Raw genomic sequence first — 14,472 nt, forward strand, 5'->3', positions numbered from 1 at the left:
AGAAATAAGAGATGATGTTTAGGAATTTAGAATATTGCTTTGACTTTATTATGATGTAATTTTGAAATTTTATTAAATAAAGTTTCGAATAAAGATTTCTTTAATCAATAATAGTGATGTGGCAAATATTAGTATATTTCATGCCTACATTTACATATCATACATAGAACATATAATTTCTAATAATCATATAATTGTGGTACTTAGGGTTTAAGGATAGCTTCATCCAGTAGAAACCCTACTCATCGATACAACACAAGAGCCAAAGCTAGACAAATAGAGCAAGAAAACTCTCATCGACTTGAAAAGATAGAAAAAGCCCAAGAAAAGCTTGAGAGTGAGTTGAGAAAGATTCTAGAGGCTCTCAATAAGTTAAATAAGGGGAAAGGGGTTGAAGAGAACATAAGCAAATAGGGCCTTCCATAATAAGAAGTGATTGACCTTCTATATCCATCTGATTTTGGTCCACCTCAAGCTCAATCTACATAAGAAGTTCCACCACAATAATTCACATATCTTACATATCTTAGAATGCCATCAGCCTTTAATCTAGGGCATTATCACAACTATGTGAATCTTGTATTTACTGAAAAGATGGTAGAACCGATTCAAGTTCCTAATTTGGATGAACTAAAAGAAAAAGAAAAAAAAAGGTAAAAGTGAAATCTCAAGGAGACTTAAAGATTAGTATGCTAGAATAAAGGTTACAGGCTATGGAAGGAAATTGGTTTTTATGGTTCTGTTGATGTTGTTGGGCTTTGTCTGGTCCTAGATGTGGTTATTCCTCCGAAGTTCAAAGTACTAAAATTTGAAAAATACAATGAAACAAAATGTTTGAAGACTCACATTACTATGTACTATCAGAAGATGGTAGCCTATGCTTATAATGAAAAGCTGTTAATACATGTGTTCCATGATAGCCTTACTAGCTTTGCTGCTAGGTGGTATGTCCAATTGGATAGAATTCGTATCTGTTCTTAGAGTGATATGGCTCATGATTTTATCAGTCAATATCGACATATTATAAACTTGGCCCCTAATCATCTTTCTTTGCAAAATATAGAGAAGAAAGCAATTGAATCATTCAAAGAATATGCCTAAAGATGGAGAGACATAGTCTCTCAAGTGCAGCCTTCATTAACTGAGAAAGAAACCATAGTATTGTTCATCAACACATTGAAATCTCCCTATTATTAAAAATTGATAGGGAATGCCATGAAAAATTTTACCGATATGGTAATTTCAGGCGAAATTATTGAGAATGCCATTAACAATGGCAAGTTGAAAAGAGGGGAAACTAAAAAGTTGTAAGAGAAGAAAGAGACTAAAGCTCAAGCCATGAGCCTTGATAGACAATTCAGGGGATATCAACCTTATCCACAAGGTTACAACCCATACTATCCTGCTGTGAATGATATCTCACCTTACCCTTACCAATCATATCCATAACCAGCTTACTTACCAACTTACCAATCAGCCTTTCAAGTACCTACATATGACTCTAGTCATATCACTACAATAGTTTCAAGGCCTAACAACCCGGTAAGTAGTTCAAGGAGATCTCAGGATAATCAAGAAAGGGCACATATTGACCACATCCTCATGACTTACACTGAGTTATTCCCAGAACTGGTCAAGAATAATTTGGTATCTTTAGTTATGCTAGAACCATTGAAGCCACCTTATCCAAAGTGGTATGACGCTAATGCGATGTGTGATTATCATAATAGCAATATGGGCCATTTTATTAAAACTTGCTCTACTTTTAAACATAAAGTGCAAAGTTTGATCCAGAAAAGCTTAGTGAGTTTTGATGAATTAGGTGAAGGACTTTTACTGACATCTTGCTCCCTTGAACCTATTCTTTTAGGGACTTTTAGTCAAGCTTAAGAGTTCCTTACAAGGATAGATTCCTTAAGTGGCCAATCACACCTAGATAAAAAAGATTGATGGCAACTCCATTCATTTGTTAAGTCTAGTTACAGATTTATGAATCTATATGTGATGACATCTTCAATTGCTTTTTGTTGCTTAATTGCCCTTTTTTATTTTGCCGATTGCCTCCTTTATAGGAATCAATCCCATTTCAATTTAGACTAATTTTAATATTCACTGGATTTTTTATGATTTTTTCTTTTTCATGAAGAGTGAGATCAAAGTATTTTCATAATTGATTTAACCATTAAACCACAAAATCAAATCTTAGATTCTCAAAATTAAGATTTTCAATTATTAAACCACAAAATCAAATCTTTGATTCTTTGAATTTAGATATTCAAATTCTAACTTTTTTGCTACTTTTGACATTTTTTTTACTTTTCCTTTGACTAAAACAAAAGTAAACAAAAAAATTAAGATTAAAATTAAATCAAAACCTAAAATGTATGTTTGGGCTTTTAATCGTTGGGTCCAATATTTCGCATTAAGGCCAAATTAACGATCAAAACCTATTTTAATTTTGATAAATCCCTAGACAAAATGGGATGCTACACCCTTTAACCAGCAGCCACTAGTTTTTATGAGCTATTGAACATTGGACTTTAAAACCCTAACCCACAAACAAAGACTAAGGGAGGTACTCAACTAGAAGAGGTTACATACTAGAGAGTTCATAGTAAAAAAAAAAACATAGAAATTGGAAGAGAAAGCCACGATTCCCATTTGGTCACCTTCCCACCACCCATTTCGTGACTTGCCATAGACACCAAACCTAGCCCCTTCATGAACCACCATCGACCAAAAAAACCACCACAAGCCCACCAAAGTAGCATCAGCCGAACTCCCCTCACCATTACATTCCTTCAGTTCTGTGCCCATGATCCTCAACACTTCCTAACAAAGTACTCCAACTCCCATTTGGCAATCGCCCAAGCCACTAACATAACCTAATTCCTCAACAAACACCTAAATCATATAATGCTAGTCCCCTCTTCCTAGATTCCTACTTCCAACTGAGCACAATGATAACACCTAAAAACATAGTGATTTTATATATCACAATGGGTGCAAATTTTAAAATTTTGGTTGATTTTAGTACCTTAATGCTTATTTTCATGATTTTAGGGTTTCAAGCTTATAGACATCATTTTCAAGCAAACCATGTATGAATGCAAGCAAGAGGACATTCGACCCTACCTTGTAAGTCTATAATCAAATCATATTAGCCCCAATTCCCTCATTGCATTTTTCCAAAGCAAGATTATTTGAAGACTTTCACTTGCTTTAGGACTTATCATGTGGTAAAAAGAGTTCATGTGGCTAATTTAAAATATACGAAGAGATAATGCATTTTTGGAGAAAGTGGCAAGCATTAAGACTCTCTCATGCTTTATCATAATCAGTCATCCCTATTTTCAAAAGAATTGCATGTAATTTCAAGCTCACATAGACTTTATCTACTCGGTAAAAGAAAGTTTATTCAAGAATGACTCTTTTACTAAGCCATGAAGGAATTTAAATGAACAAAGACTCTTTTGCTTGCTCTTTAAAAAATCATGATAAAATGAGGACTCTTGCCATTTGAATTGAAAGAGTTTGGATAAAATTCAAATGCATTGTCTTGTAATCCAAGAGCTAGCTGAACCTATCTAAAAGAATGAATCAACATGGAAGCTACAAAGATCAAATGGCCAAGATTACATCCCAAAAGACCATTCCACGAAGAACACTTCACCATGAAGAGTCCTATTTGGCCATAATGCTTTGAAGACCAAGATTAAGCTCTATCATATAGCATTTGAATTTAAAAATAACTCTTGTAATCCTATCTCCCTATGGTCAAATCTTTCAATATAAATAGGGAAGCCATTCCCTTCATTTCATCATCCTTTATTACTCATTTCTTTTCTCTTGTAGTTATTTCTTAGTTCTTTTTCTTTAGTTTTATTTAGTTTAGTTATTGGCTTAGGTGATAGATTTTGCTAATAACAAAAGCTTTGTTCTTCAAATTATTTTTCTTTCCATTCAAGAAGTATTTTTCCAAGATCTCTTTTTCATTACTTTTAGTTTCAAATCTTGTTATTTACTTTCTTATTTTTAACAAGCATTCTTTTTCATTTTACAAGTTTGATTCAAGCATTCTTTTTTTATTCTTTACAAGTTTTGGGTACTACTCTTTTTGATATTCTACAAGTTTATTTTTATGCAAGCGTTGTTTGAAGTTCATTATAAGCATTTGACAATTTCCATTTTTCTTTGTTTTCAAGTTTCTACTTCTTGTTCTTTAGATATAATTTTTAGCTACACACTTTTACTTCCCAAGTAACAATTGGTAAAGTCAAGATCTAAGCCTAGATTACTTTCAATTTTTCTTTTCTTTGCAACAAAACCTAAGTTTTCATCTATTTAGATATAGGATCTTAAAATCTCGTCATTGGTACTTGAAGAGCAACCTAACATTTACAATTTATAATACCTTGGGTGATGATACTAGAATACTTCCATTTTATTACTTGATCTATGCATTTTTAGGTTATACGAAAAGCAGCAATCAAGTTTTTGGCATCGTTGTCAAGGATTATTATGGTGTTCTCAATATCGATAAGGATTTCTTAAATTTTATTATGTAAACTCTTTTTCTTTTATGTGCTTTTATTATTTTTTTGGTCTTTTCTTGTTTGCACATGCAAATCTAAAAGTATTAACTTAGCTCCAGTTGATAAAGTAATTGAAAGGACATTCAAAAGAAGAATAAAAGAGCAATTTGCATCACCTACACCAACACCAATGGCAAATGCAAATAATGAAGCTGAAAAAACTTTAAAGGATTACGTAGTTCCCAATTCTAATGGTTTTCAACCATCCATTAGAAGGTCAACCATTCAAGCCAACAACTTTGAAATCAAGCCTTCAATTACACAAATGGTCCAAACTTTTATGTAGTTTGGAGGACTACTAAATGATGATCCTAACTTTCATTTTTCTAATTTTCTTGAATTATTTGATATTTTTCACTATAATGGTGTTTCTAATGATGATATCAACTTAAACTTTTTTCTTTTTCTCTCAGGGACAAGATGAAAAGTTGGTTGACATCATTACTACCTAGCTTTATCACAACATGGGATGATTTGGTACAAAAGTTCTTGCAGAGTTTTTTCCACTATCTAAGACAGCTAAGTTAAGGAATGAAATCACCACATTTTTGCAAGTAGATGGTGAAACACTATATGATGCATGGGAAAAATTCAAAGAGTTGCAAAGAAAGTGCCCACATTATTGACTATTGCAATGGCTTCAAATCCAAATTTTTTATAATGGTCTCACACCACCTATGAGAATCACTTTAGACTCAGCTACTAAAGGGGCAATTATGAGCATGACTCTTAAAGAAGCCATTAAATTAATTGAAGAGATGGCTACTAGCAACTACCAATGGGGTTTGAAAAAAAAAGAAAGTAAGAAATCTGCTAGTTTATTTGAGATAGATGCAATCACCTCCATCAATTCCCAATTAGCTGCTTTAACTAAAAAAATAGAAACCCTATGAGCCTAACCTTAAACCAACCATATAAATGCAATCCAAAACCCATTTGTTTCTTGTGATATCTGTGAAAGATCACATTCCAATGAAAAATGCTAATTCAAGATAAAACTTGTTTGAGACATCTAATAGTCAAACCTAACTACAATCTTTACACCTACAACCCTGGATGGTGCGACTACCCTAATTTTTCTCGGAACAACCAAACCCTCAAACCAGCAATAACTAAAACAATAACTTTTGACCCAATCTATTAACCTACAACCTATTGTCATAACAGTTTTGTATCCGTCCGATGAATTTTGGAAACGAAATAAAAAAAAAAAAAAAGAGTTATCACCAATATTTTTTGACTAGGTGCGATTGGCCACTTATTAAAACATATCCTTTTAATGAAATCTTAAAATTAATTAAAATTTATTAAAAGGATAATTTTAAGGTCTACGTAATAGTTTGGGTTCGAGAGTCGATTACACGTGAGAAAGGATTAGCACTCCTACAGCGTCCGTTTAAAACGGTACCAATTAATTACATGTTATCTTTTGATTTTGATAAAAAAATCTCATTTTTGATATTTGAAAAATAATTTTCTTGATTTTTTTATTTATTATAAATTGTTTATTTATTTATTTATTATTTATTGTTTCATTTTTATTCAAGAAAAATAAATTAGAACCTTTGCATTGAAATAATTCTTAAAATGTTCCAGTACATTGGTAATATTAGAAGAAATTTTTCTCACTTAGAGAGTTCTTAGGCATTGTTTCTCGAAATACCTTAGAATCCCATCATCGGAGGATCAAATTTGCTTTTCATAAAAAAACTACGTCATGAATGCAATGCAGAATATTATTATGTCGATGCACATATTTTATTCTTGTTTTAGAAATTTTATTTATTGTTTTATTAATTTTTTTATTTTTAATTGAAATTTTGAAGAAAAAAGAATTTTATTATATTGAAGATTTTCTATAAATATTCCAATATACTGATAATATTGAAAAAAAATCTTCTCACATAGGGATTTCGTAAAGCATTACAACTTGGAATACTTTTAGAATCCCATCATTAGATAAAATTTCCTTTTTTTCTTAATAAACTAATTAATTTTTAGTTTTTTATTAACAAAAAGGAAAATTTTATTATATTGAAAACTTTTTATAAATACTCCAATACATTGGTAGTATTTAAAAAAGTCTTCTCACTTAGATATTTCATGGGCATCACTACTTAGAGTATCTTTGAATCTCATCGTTGGATAAAATTTTTTTTCTTATTTTTTTTTTAATTTTGTATTATTTTTATTTAATTACAACATTTTTTACCAATTATTTTATAAGGTTTATTCAAAATTATCAAAAAATTTTATTATATTTTTCATCATTTACTTTTATTAATTATTATTATAAAACAACAAAATTTTATTCTGGTAAAATTTAACATTTTAACATGCATAAAATATTAAGAATAATAATTAAAATAAAATCTAAAAAAATTCAAAAAAAATTTTTTTTACCTGAACTTGACCGATCAACGGTCTAGTCAACGCGCGATTCAATCTGACAATTCGATCTGGTTAGGGTAGTTCGGGGACGGTTCAGTTTGGTCTGGGTCAGTTCAGCTGGATCGATCAGAGGCTGAGAAAGAAGTGGGTCGTGGGTCGTGGGTCGAGTGCGCAGACCTTGAGTCGGGTCGTGGGTTGAATCACGAATCCTCAAGGCTTAAAACGACGTCATTTTTGTCCTTATTGAAATGACATTGTTTTGGTTCTAGCGCTTTCTATAAAAGTCAAAAAAAAAATTTCTTTCATTTTCTTTTTTCCTTCTCTCTCTCTACACTCTCAGACCCTCTTAACAATGGCCATCCGTCACTCTGACCACCATTTCTGGTGATCGAAAAATCTTAAAAATTGTTAAAAAATTCTCTTCGACTCCCTAAACATAGATTTGGGCCTAGTTTTGCTCGAATCTCACTGGAACGCCTTAGATCAAACCTCAAAGGTTCGGTCAAACTTTTTTTTTTAATAGCTAAGCTAATTTTTTTTGTACGAAAGCTTTTGGTGTGGGTTCTTCCCTTTAGGGGAGGACTGTGTTTTCTGAATTTTTTACTTTTTTTTTATTTTTACGGGGTCTTTTTTTGACAGAACACTTTTTTTTATTATGAAAATTTTTTTTGGTAGTTTTTTTTTATCCTCATCTTTTTTTTAATTGATCTTCCCTTCTTTTTTATTACAAGTAACAAGCTCTATTTATAAAGCTTTCTGGGATTCAAATCCCTGATTTTATGGGATTCGAATCCCATATTTCAACACAAAATCCACACTGCCAAGTTAGGTGGTGTGTCGAGCGATTGTCGGTGTTGGTAGCGGCTAGTATTTTGGACTTTGGTGATGGTGCATTTAATGCATTAGATTTGAACCGGATAAAAAAAGTAGAAGAAGGAAAATAAAGAAAAATAATAATAATAATAATAATAATAATAATAATAATAATAATAATGATGATGATAATAAAAAATGGTGTTTACACCTACCCTAAGAAAAAAAATCTAGTTTTGAGGATATGTTAACCTAATTGATGCAAGCCAATAATGCCAATATCCAAGGCCAAGTTGCATCCATAAAAAACCTTAAAAATCAAATAGGTTAACTAGCCAAGCTATAGCCAACTATCCTGTAGATACCTTGTAGACATTAATTTTTGTCCAAAAAAAATAAATAAAAACAATAATATTACAAAATACAAAATATAAAAAAAATACCAAAAATAATACAAAATACAAAACAAAAAAATCAAAAAATACAAAAAAAAATAGAAGACAAAAAAAATTAAAGATGGCAGTGGTGCCGTCCCTGACACCACTGCCACCAAACCCTACCCTCCACCCCTCTAATTACTCCCTCCGTTGACAAACGCTAGATAAAACAAAAATGAATAAAAGAGGCACGGGGCTCGTTTTTACATCCCGTGACCGAGCCCCATGTCTTTCCCTCCAAACGCGTATGGCTGGAGCTCTATAAATAGAGCTCCTAGTGAAGCCAAAATGAAGGAAAAGAAGGAGGGGAAATTCTGTCAAAAAAAAAAAACCATAAAAAAAAAATCAAACAGTCCTCCCCGTAGGGAGGAACCCAGCACCGAGAGCCCCTGCACAAAGAAAAATCAAGGTTAGTTAAAAAAAATAATAATAAAGCCAGAATACAAAAAAAAAATTATGACCGAAGTTTCACTAGCAGATCTAGGAAAGTGGGGACACTTTTTGGTGAAAAGGACCTCAGATCTGAACTCAAGAGGTCAAGGGGAACGTTTTGGTATTTTCTGGGAATTTTTTGACCACTGTCAACGGCGGTCGGTGACTGACGAGCGGCGGCGGCAGTGGCGGAGGAACGACCGGCCGGCCATCTACGTTTGGCCGGAGAAAAAAAAACGAGAGAGAAAAGAAGTTTTTTTTTCTGAAGAGTGAAAGGAATGAGGGAAAGAAATTTTTTTTTAACTTTTATATAAAATATCAATAGCCAAAACGACATCGTTTAAACCAAGGAGGATCCGCGCGTTGACTCAAACCCGACCCGGGGTCCGCGCAACCGACCCGCTAACCCGACTTCTCAACGGCTCTGGATGGTTTGATCAAACCGAACCGAACCGCTCTCTGGATCGGCCTGAACCGCTGAACCAACCAGACCACTCCCAGACCGAACCGAACCGTTGAACTGAACCATCCAGCCGAATCGTCGTTGACCGGACCGTTGACCGGTCCGGTTCAGGTAAAAAAAATTTTTTTTTTTAAATTTTCTAATTTTTTATATAATATTATTTTTGTTACTTTAAGTGTTTTTTATGCATAAATGTTTAAATTTATTAGGATAAATATTTAATTGTTATTAATAATAATAAAATGAAAACAATATAAAAAATAATATTTTTTAAAAATGTTTAAATAGTAATAATAATGAAATAAGCCTTTTATTTTCCCTGCCTAGATGTTGGAGTGAATAAAAAAAATACATCTTCAAACAAATAATTCTGCCTAGATGTTGGGGAATTATTATTTAAATTTTCATAAAAAATATATATATAAGAAAATTTTAACTAGTTTTCCAAAATTATAAAAATTTTGAACTTGCTCTGAAAGTCTGCCTAGATGATGTGAATTTTTAGAGATGTTCACGTTTTAATTAAACCCCAAACCCTAAACTTAAACCCTAAAATTTTACCCTTAATTTATTTCAAAACTTTAAGAACACTTGTGGAAGTCTCACACGAGATGGTTTGTTCCCGAATACTGCCTAAATGATGGGGTATTTAGGAAACTCCATTTCATTAAGTTTTTCACACTGTGTTCTAAATTTATTAATAATAAAATTAATAAATAAAAAGTATAATAAAATTGGGATCTTAAATATAAACAGTCGCACCTAAGCTCTGCCTAGATGTTGGAGAGTCGAGGTGGTCTCATTATACTTAAGAATCCAACTCTTAAATTGCATTTCATGTTACATAACATTTATTGGCATACATACGTTAACATGTTATTATCAGCATTTATTTGTACTATTCTGTCTTTAATTTTTTATTTACTACTTAATGATAAAATATTTTACAATAAAAAAAATAATACTAAATTTTTTTTTTGTGATGTTATAAAATAAAATAAGAATAACATTCCGAAAGAAATAATTCTTGGTACTCTGCCTAGATGTTGGAGAGTTACTAACAATTATTTTCTGTAAAGAGTGTTATTTCATTTTAAGAATTGTTGTGTTAAATCTTAAGCGAAAAGAGTTATTTCAAATTCTGCCTAGATGTTGGAGAATTTCAAGATAATTCTTTAACTTAAAGATTTTCTCAATATTCCTAAATAAAAATTTTAACAAAAATATTTTTTTAATGAAGGGAATTAATGTTAAATTTCAAATTAAAACTATTTTTATCCAACGTCGAAAATAACGCATAATTAAATGGTACCAATTTATGGGCGTTGTGGGGGTGCTAATCCTTCCCCAAGCGTAACTGACTCCCGGAGCCAACCTGATTTTTCGCAGATCAAAATTTATCTTTTTGATAAACTTTAAACTCGTTTTTATAGTTTTATTAAAAAAATAAACTTTTGGGTGGCCAATCACACCCTAACAAAGATTGGTGGCGACTCCTCTTTTTATTTATTTTCCTCGATTTTGTATTGTGTACGTGACACAAAAATCCATAAAAGGGAGTGCAATTGCTGATTTTCTTGCTGATTGAACTACAGAAGATTATGAACCTATGAAGTTTGACTTTCTAAATGAAGATTTGATGGTAATTTTGCAAAATGAAGATAAAGAGCCTGTAAGAGAGGTATGGAAAATGTTTTTCGACGGGGCATCCAATATAATAGGGCATGGCATTGGAGCAGTGCTAATATCCCCAGAAGGAAATTATTACCCATGTACCGTAAGGTTAGATTTCAATTGCACAAACAATGTCGCTGAGTATGAGGCATGTGTCATGGGGTTACAGATGGCCATTGAAAATAAAATTGAAACACTAGAAGCATATGGAGATTCTACCTTGGTAATTTATCAACTAAAAGGTGAATGGGAGACCAGGGACTCGAAACTAGTGTTATACCAAAAGCACATAGCTGGCTTGAGGAAACATTTTCAAAAGATTCAATTTTAACATGTTTCTCGAGAAGAAAACCAGATTGCTGATGCCTTGGCCACTTTGGCAGCGATGTTTAAGTTAAATAATGGTGTGGGAATCTAACCCATTATAGTACAAATGAAAGTTTCACCAGCTCACTGTTCAAATGTGGAAGAAGAGGTGGATCGACAACCATGGTACTATGACATTGTACAGTATATCAAGCGTCAAAACTACCCAGAGCAGGCTTCAAAAAATGATAAGAGGATCATTAGAAGATTAGCAACAGATTTTATGCTTGATGGAGAAATCCTGTATAAAAAGAGTCAAGATCAAATTTTGCTAAAGTGTGTCGATGCAGTGGAAGCAAGAATAATACTTGAAGAAGTACATGAAAGGATTTGTGGAACACATGCTAATGGGCATATGATGGCCAAACAGATCATGAGAGCTGGTTATTATTGGTCTGTAATGGAAAATGATTGCATCGGTTATGCTAGAAAGTGCCACAAATGTCAAATTTATGCAGATAAAATTCATTCCCCTCCAGTCCCGTTGCACGTCTTGGCACCACCATGACCTTTCTCCATGTGGGGAATGGATGTGATCGGACCCATAACCCCTAAAGCTTCAAATGGGCATCGATTTATCTTTATGGTAATCGATTATTTTACAAAATGGGTGGAAGCAGCTTCGTATGCTAGTATTACGCGATCAATAGTGTGTAGATTTATAAAAAGAGAGATAATATGTCGATATGGTCTCCCAGAAAAGATTATCTCAGATAATGCTAGCAATTTAAATAATAAAATGATGAAAGAATTGTGTGCACAGTTCAAGATTAAGCATCATCATTCAGCACCATATCGCCCAAAAATGAATGGTGCAGTGGAAGCTGCGAATAAGAACATCAAGAGAATATTGGGGAAAATGACTGACACATATAAGGATTGGCATGAAAAGTTACCTTTTGCTTTGCTTGCCTATAGAACATCAATCCGAACCTTCACGGAGGCCACCCCATTTTCACTAGTATATGGGATGGAAGCTGTACTGCCAATTGAAGTGGAAATCCCTTCTCTGAAGGTGTTGATGGAGACAAAATTGGATGAGGTAGAATGGGTTCAAGATCATTTTGAGCAGCTGAATCTTATTGAAGAGAAAAGGCTCTCAGCACTCAGTTATGGACAAATGTATCAAAGAAGAATTATACGAGCACATGACAAAAAGATACGACCCCGATGCTTTCATGAGGGCGAATTGGTGTTGAAAAGGATTTTGCCATATCAGCATGACAATAGAGGAAAATGGACGCCCAACTAGGAAGGTCCATATATGGTAAAAAAGGCTTTTTCTGGTGGGGCTCTGATCCTTACAGAAATGGACGGAGATGAATTGCCAAGTCCTGTAAATTTAGACATTGTCAAGAAATATTTTGCTTTAAAAAAAAGCAAAAAAAATCAAAAATCAAAAAAATCAAAAAAATCAAAAAATAAATAAATAAATAAAAATAAATAAAAAATGAAAAAAAATGAAAAAAAATGAAAAAAAATGAAAAAAAATGAAAAAAAAATGAGAAAGGAAGTGATTCAGATTGAAAACCCGAAAAGGGCGGTTTGAGTCAAAAGAGGGTCATTTAAGCTAAAAACCTATACAGACGGCTTGAAGATGAAACTTGGAGAAAGTTTTTTTCAGAGAATAAAGAAGTGGCACCAAATGGATGAATTGTCACTGGAATTAAAAGATATGATTTTAGGGGGCAAGTTCTCATTAGTCATAGATATGGGGCAAAGATTGGTCATATGAAATCACAGGTGACAAGATCACAAATGTAACGAGTTTTTGGAAAAAGACCTGGTCCGAGTAGGCCGAAGTCGTCCAAATGTTCATTATTTAGAGAATTGATATTTGATTTTTGAAACACTTTTGAATCAACTGTTCTTTATGTCTCGAAAAGCTTATCTTTCTAAACCTGCAATATCCTATTACTGATCGTATTGCACACCCAACTTTGAACCTGAAATCATTGCATTTGTCATTGAAAATTAAGATATTGATTAATAAAGTTCATAATAGACCAATGCATCACTCGAAAAGAGAATGCAATATAAGGATGACAAAAATAGCAACACGGGGGCAGAAAGAATGAAAGGAAATCGATTGATTACTAAGGATAAAAAAAAAAAGATTTTAGAGCGACTAAAAGCCAGATGGGTCCATCATGAGACAGAGATTTCTGGTAAAAAAAAAAAGGTCAAAAGGATGAGATTACTGGAAGCGACTTTTAAAGTTTGAAAAAATTGAACCAAAAGTTGAATTAACTTGCATAAAATGCATGATATAATTCATTGACGGCATCGTTGTCTTTTTCATTCATCACAATCATTGCATGCATTACATGCCTTTCGATAAGTTGCATAAAAGGTTTCTTTATGAGATATCAGAAGGAATCAACATTTTTCTTTCTCGAATCAAAGATGATGGCCTTGAAGATGGTATGTTAGCACATTTTTTTTAAAATCGAAACTGTTGGTCTATGAAGTACCCAATCTCCTATTTCTCAACTCACAGCTCAATCTTATATAGTCTCCCGACTTGCGGTTCAATCCCAGTCATTTTTAGTTTTTAACTCATGGTTTAATCCCGGTCATTTCATTAATTCTCTGACTTACGGTTCAATCCCAGTCATCTTTAGTCTTTGACTCGCGGTTTAATCCCGATCATTTCATTAATTCTCCGACTTGTGGTTCAGTCCCAGTCATCTTTAATTTCCTAACTCGCGGTTTAATCCCGATTATTTCATTAATTCTCTGACTTGTGGTTCAATTCCAGTCATCTTTAATTCTCTGACTCGCGGTTTAATTCTGGTCATTTCCTTAATCTTTGACTTGCGGTTCAATCCCAGTCATCTTTAATCCTTGACTCGCGGTTTAATCCCGATCATTTCATTAATTCTCTGACTTGCGGTTCAGTCCCAGTCATTTTTAATCCTCGACTCGCAGTTTAATCCCGATCATTTCATTAATTTTCTGACTCACGGTTCAATCCCAATCATCTTTAGTTTTTGACTCATGATTTAATCCTGGTCATTTCATTAATTCTCTGACTTACGGTTCAATCCCAATCATCTTTAGTCTTTGACTCACAATTTAATCCCGATCATTTCATTAATTCTTCGACTTATGGTTTAGTCCCAGTCATCTTTAATTTCCTAACTCGCGGTTTAATCCCGATCATTTCATTAATTCTCTGACTTGTGGTTCAATTCCAGTCATCTTTAATTCTCTAACTCGCGGTTTAATTCTGGTCTTTCCTTAATCTTTGACTTGCGGTTCAATCCCAGTCATCTTTAATCCTTGACTCACGGTTTAA

General features: G+C 32.9%; 1 protein-coding gene and 1 non-coding gene across 2 annotated transcripts; one reads left to right on the plus strand and one right to left on the minus strand.

Moving 5' to 3' along the window:
* Positions 1–5,116: 5,116 nt before the first annotated feature.
* Positions 5,117–5,223, minus strand: LOC149513500 (small nucleolar RNA R71). Its single transcript, XR_016330547.1, has one exon. It is a non-coding gene; the product is annotated as a small nucleolar RNA R71 (small nucleolar RNA).
* A 6,015-nt stretch (positions 5,224–11,238) lies between these two features.
* On the plus strand, positions 11,239–11,679 carry LOC149513501 (uncharacterized). The gene has a single exon (XM_089748683.1). The coding sequence runs from the start codon at positions 11,239–11,241 to the stop codon at positions 11,677–11,679; it is 441 nt and encodes a 146-aa protein (XP_089604809.1).
* The last annotated feature ends 2,793 nt before the right edge of the window (positions 11,680–14,472 follow it).

Source organism: Durio zibethinus, chromosome 19 (genome assembly GCF_047325235.1).
Source record: "Durio zibethinus cultivar Kanyao isolate XHJ-2024 chromosome 19, ASM4732523v1, whole genome shotgun sequence".
Classification (NCBI taxonomy): Eukaryota; Viridiplantae; Streptophyta; class Magnoliopsida; order Malvales; family Malvaceae; genus Durio; species Durio zibethinus.

Excerpts from the sequence above, each read along its gene's own strand:
- LOC149513501 (XM_089748683.1), top strand. The coding sequence starts at position 11,239 with ATGAAAGTTTCACCAGCTCACTGTTCAAATGTGGAAGAAGAGGTGGAT.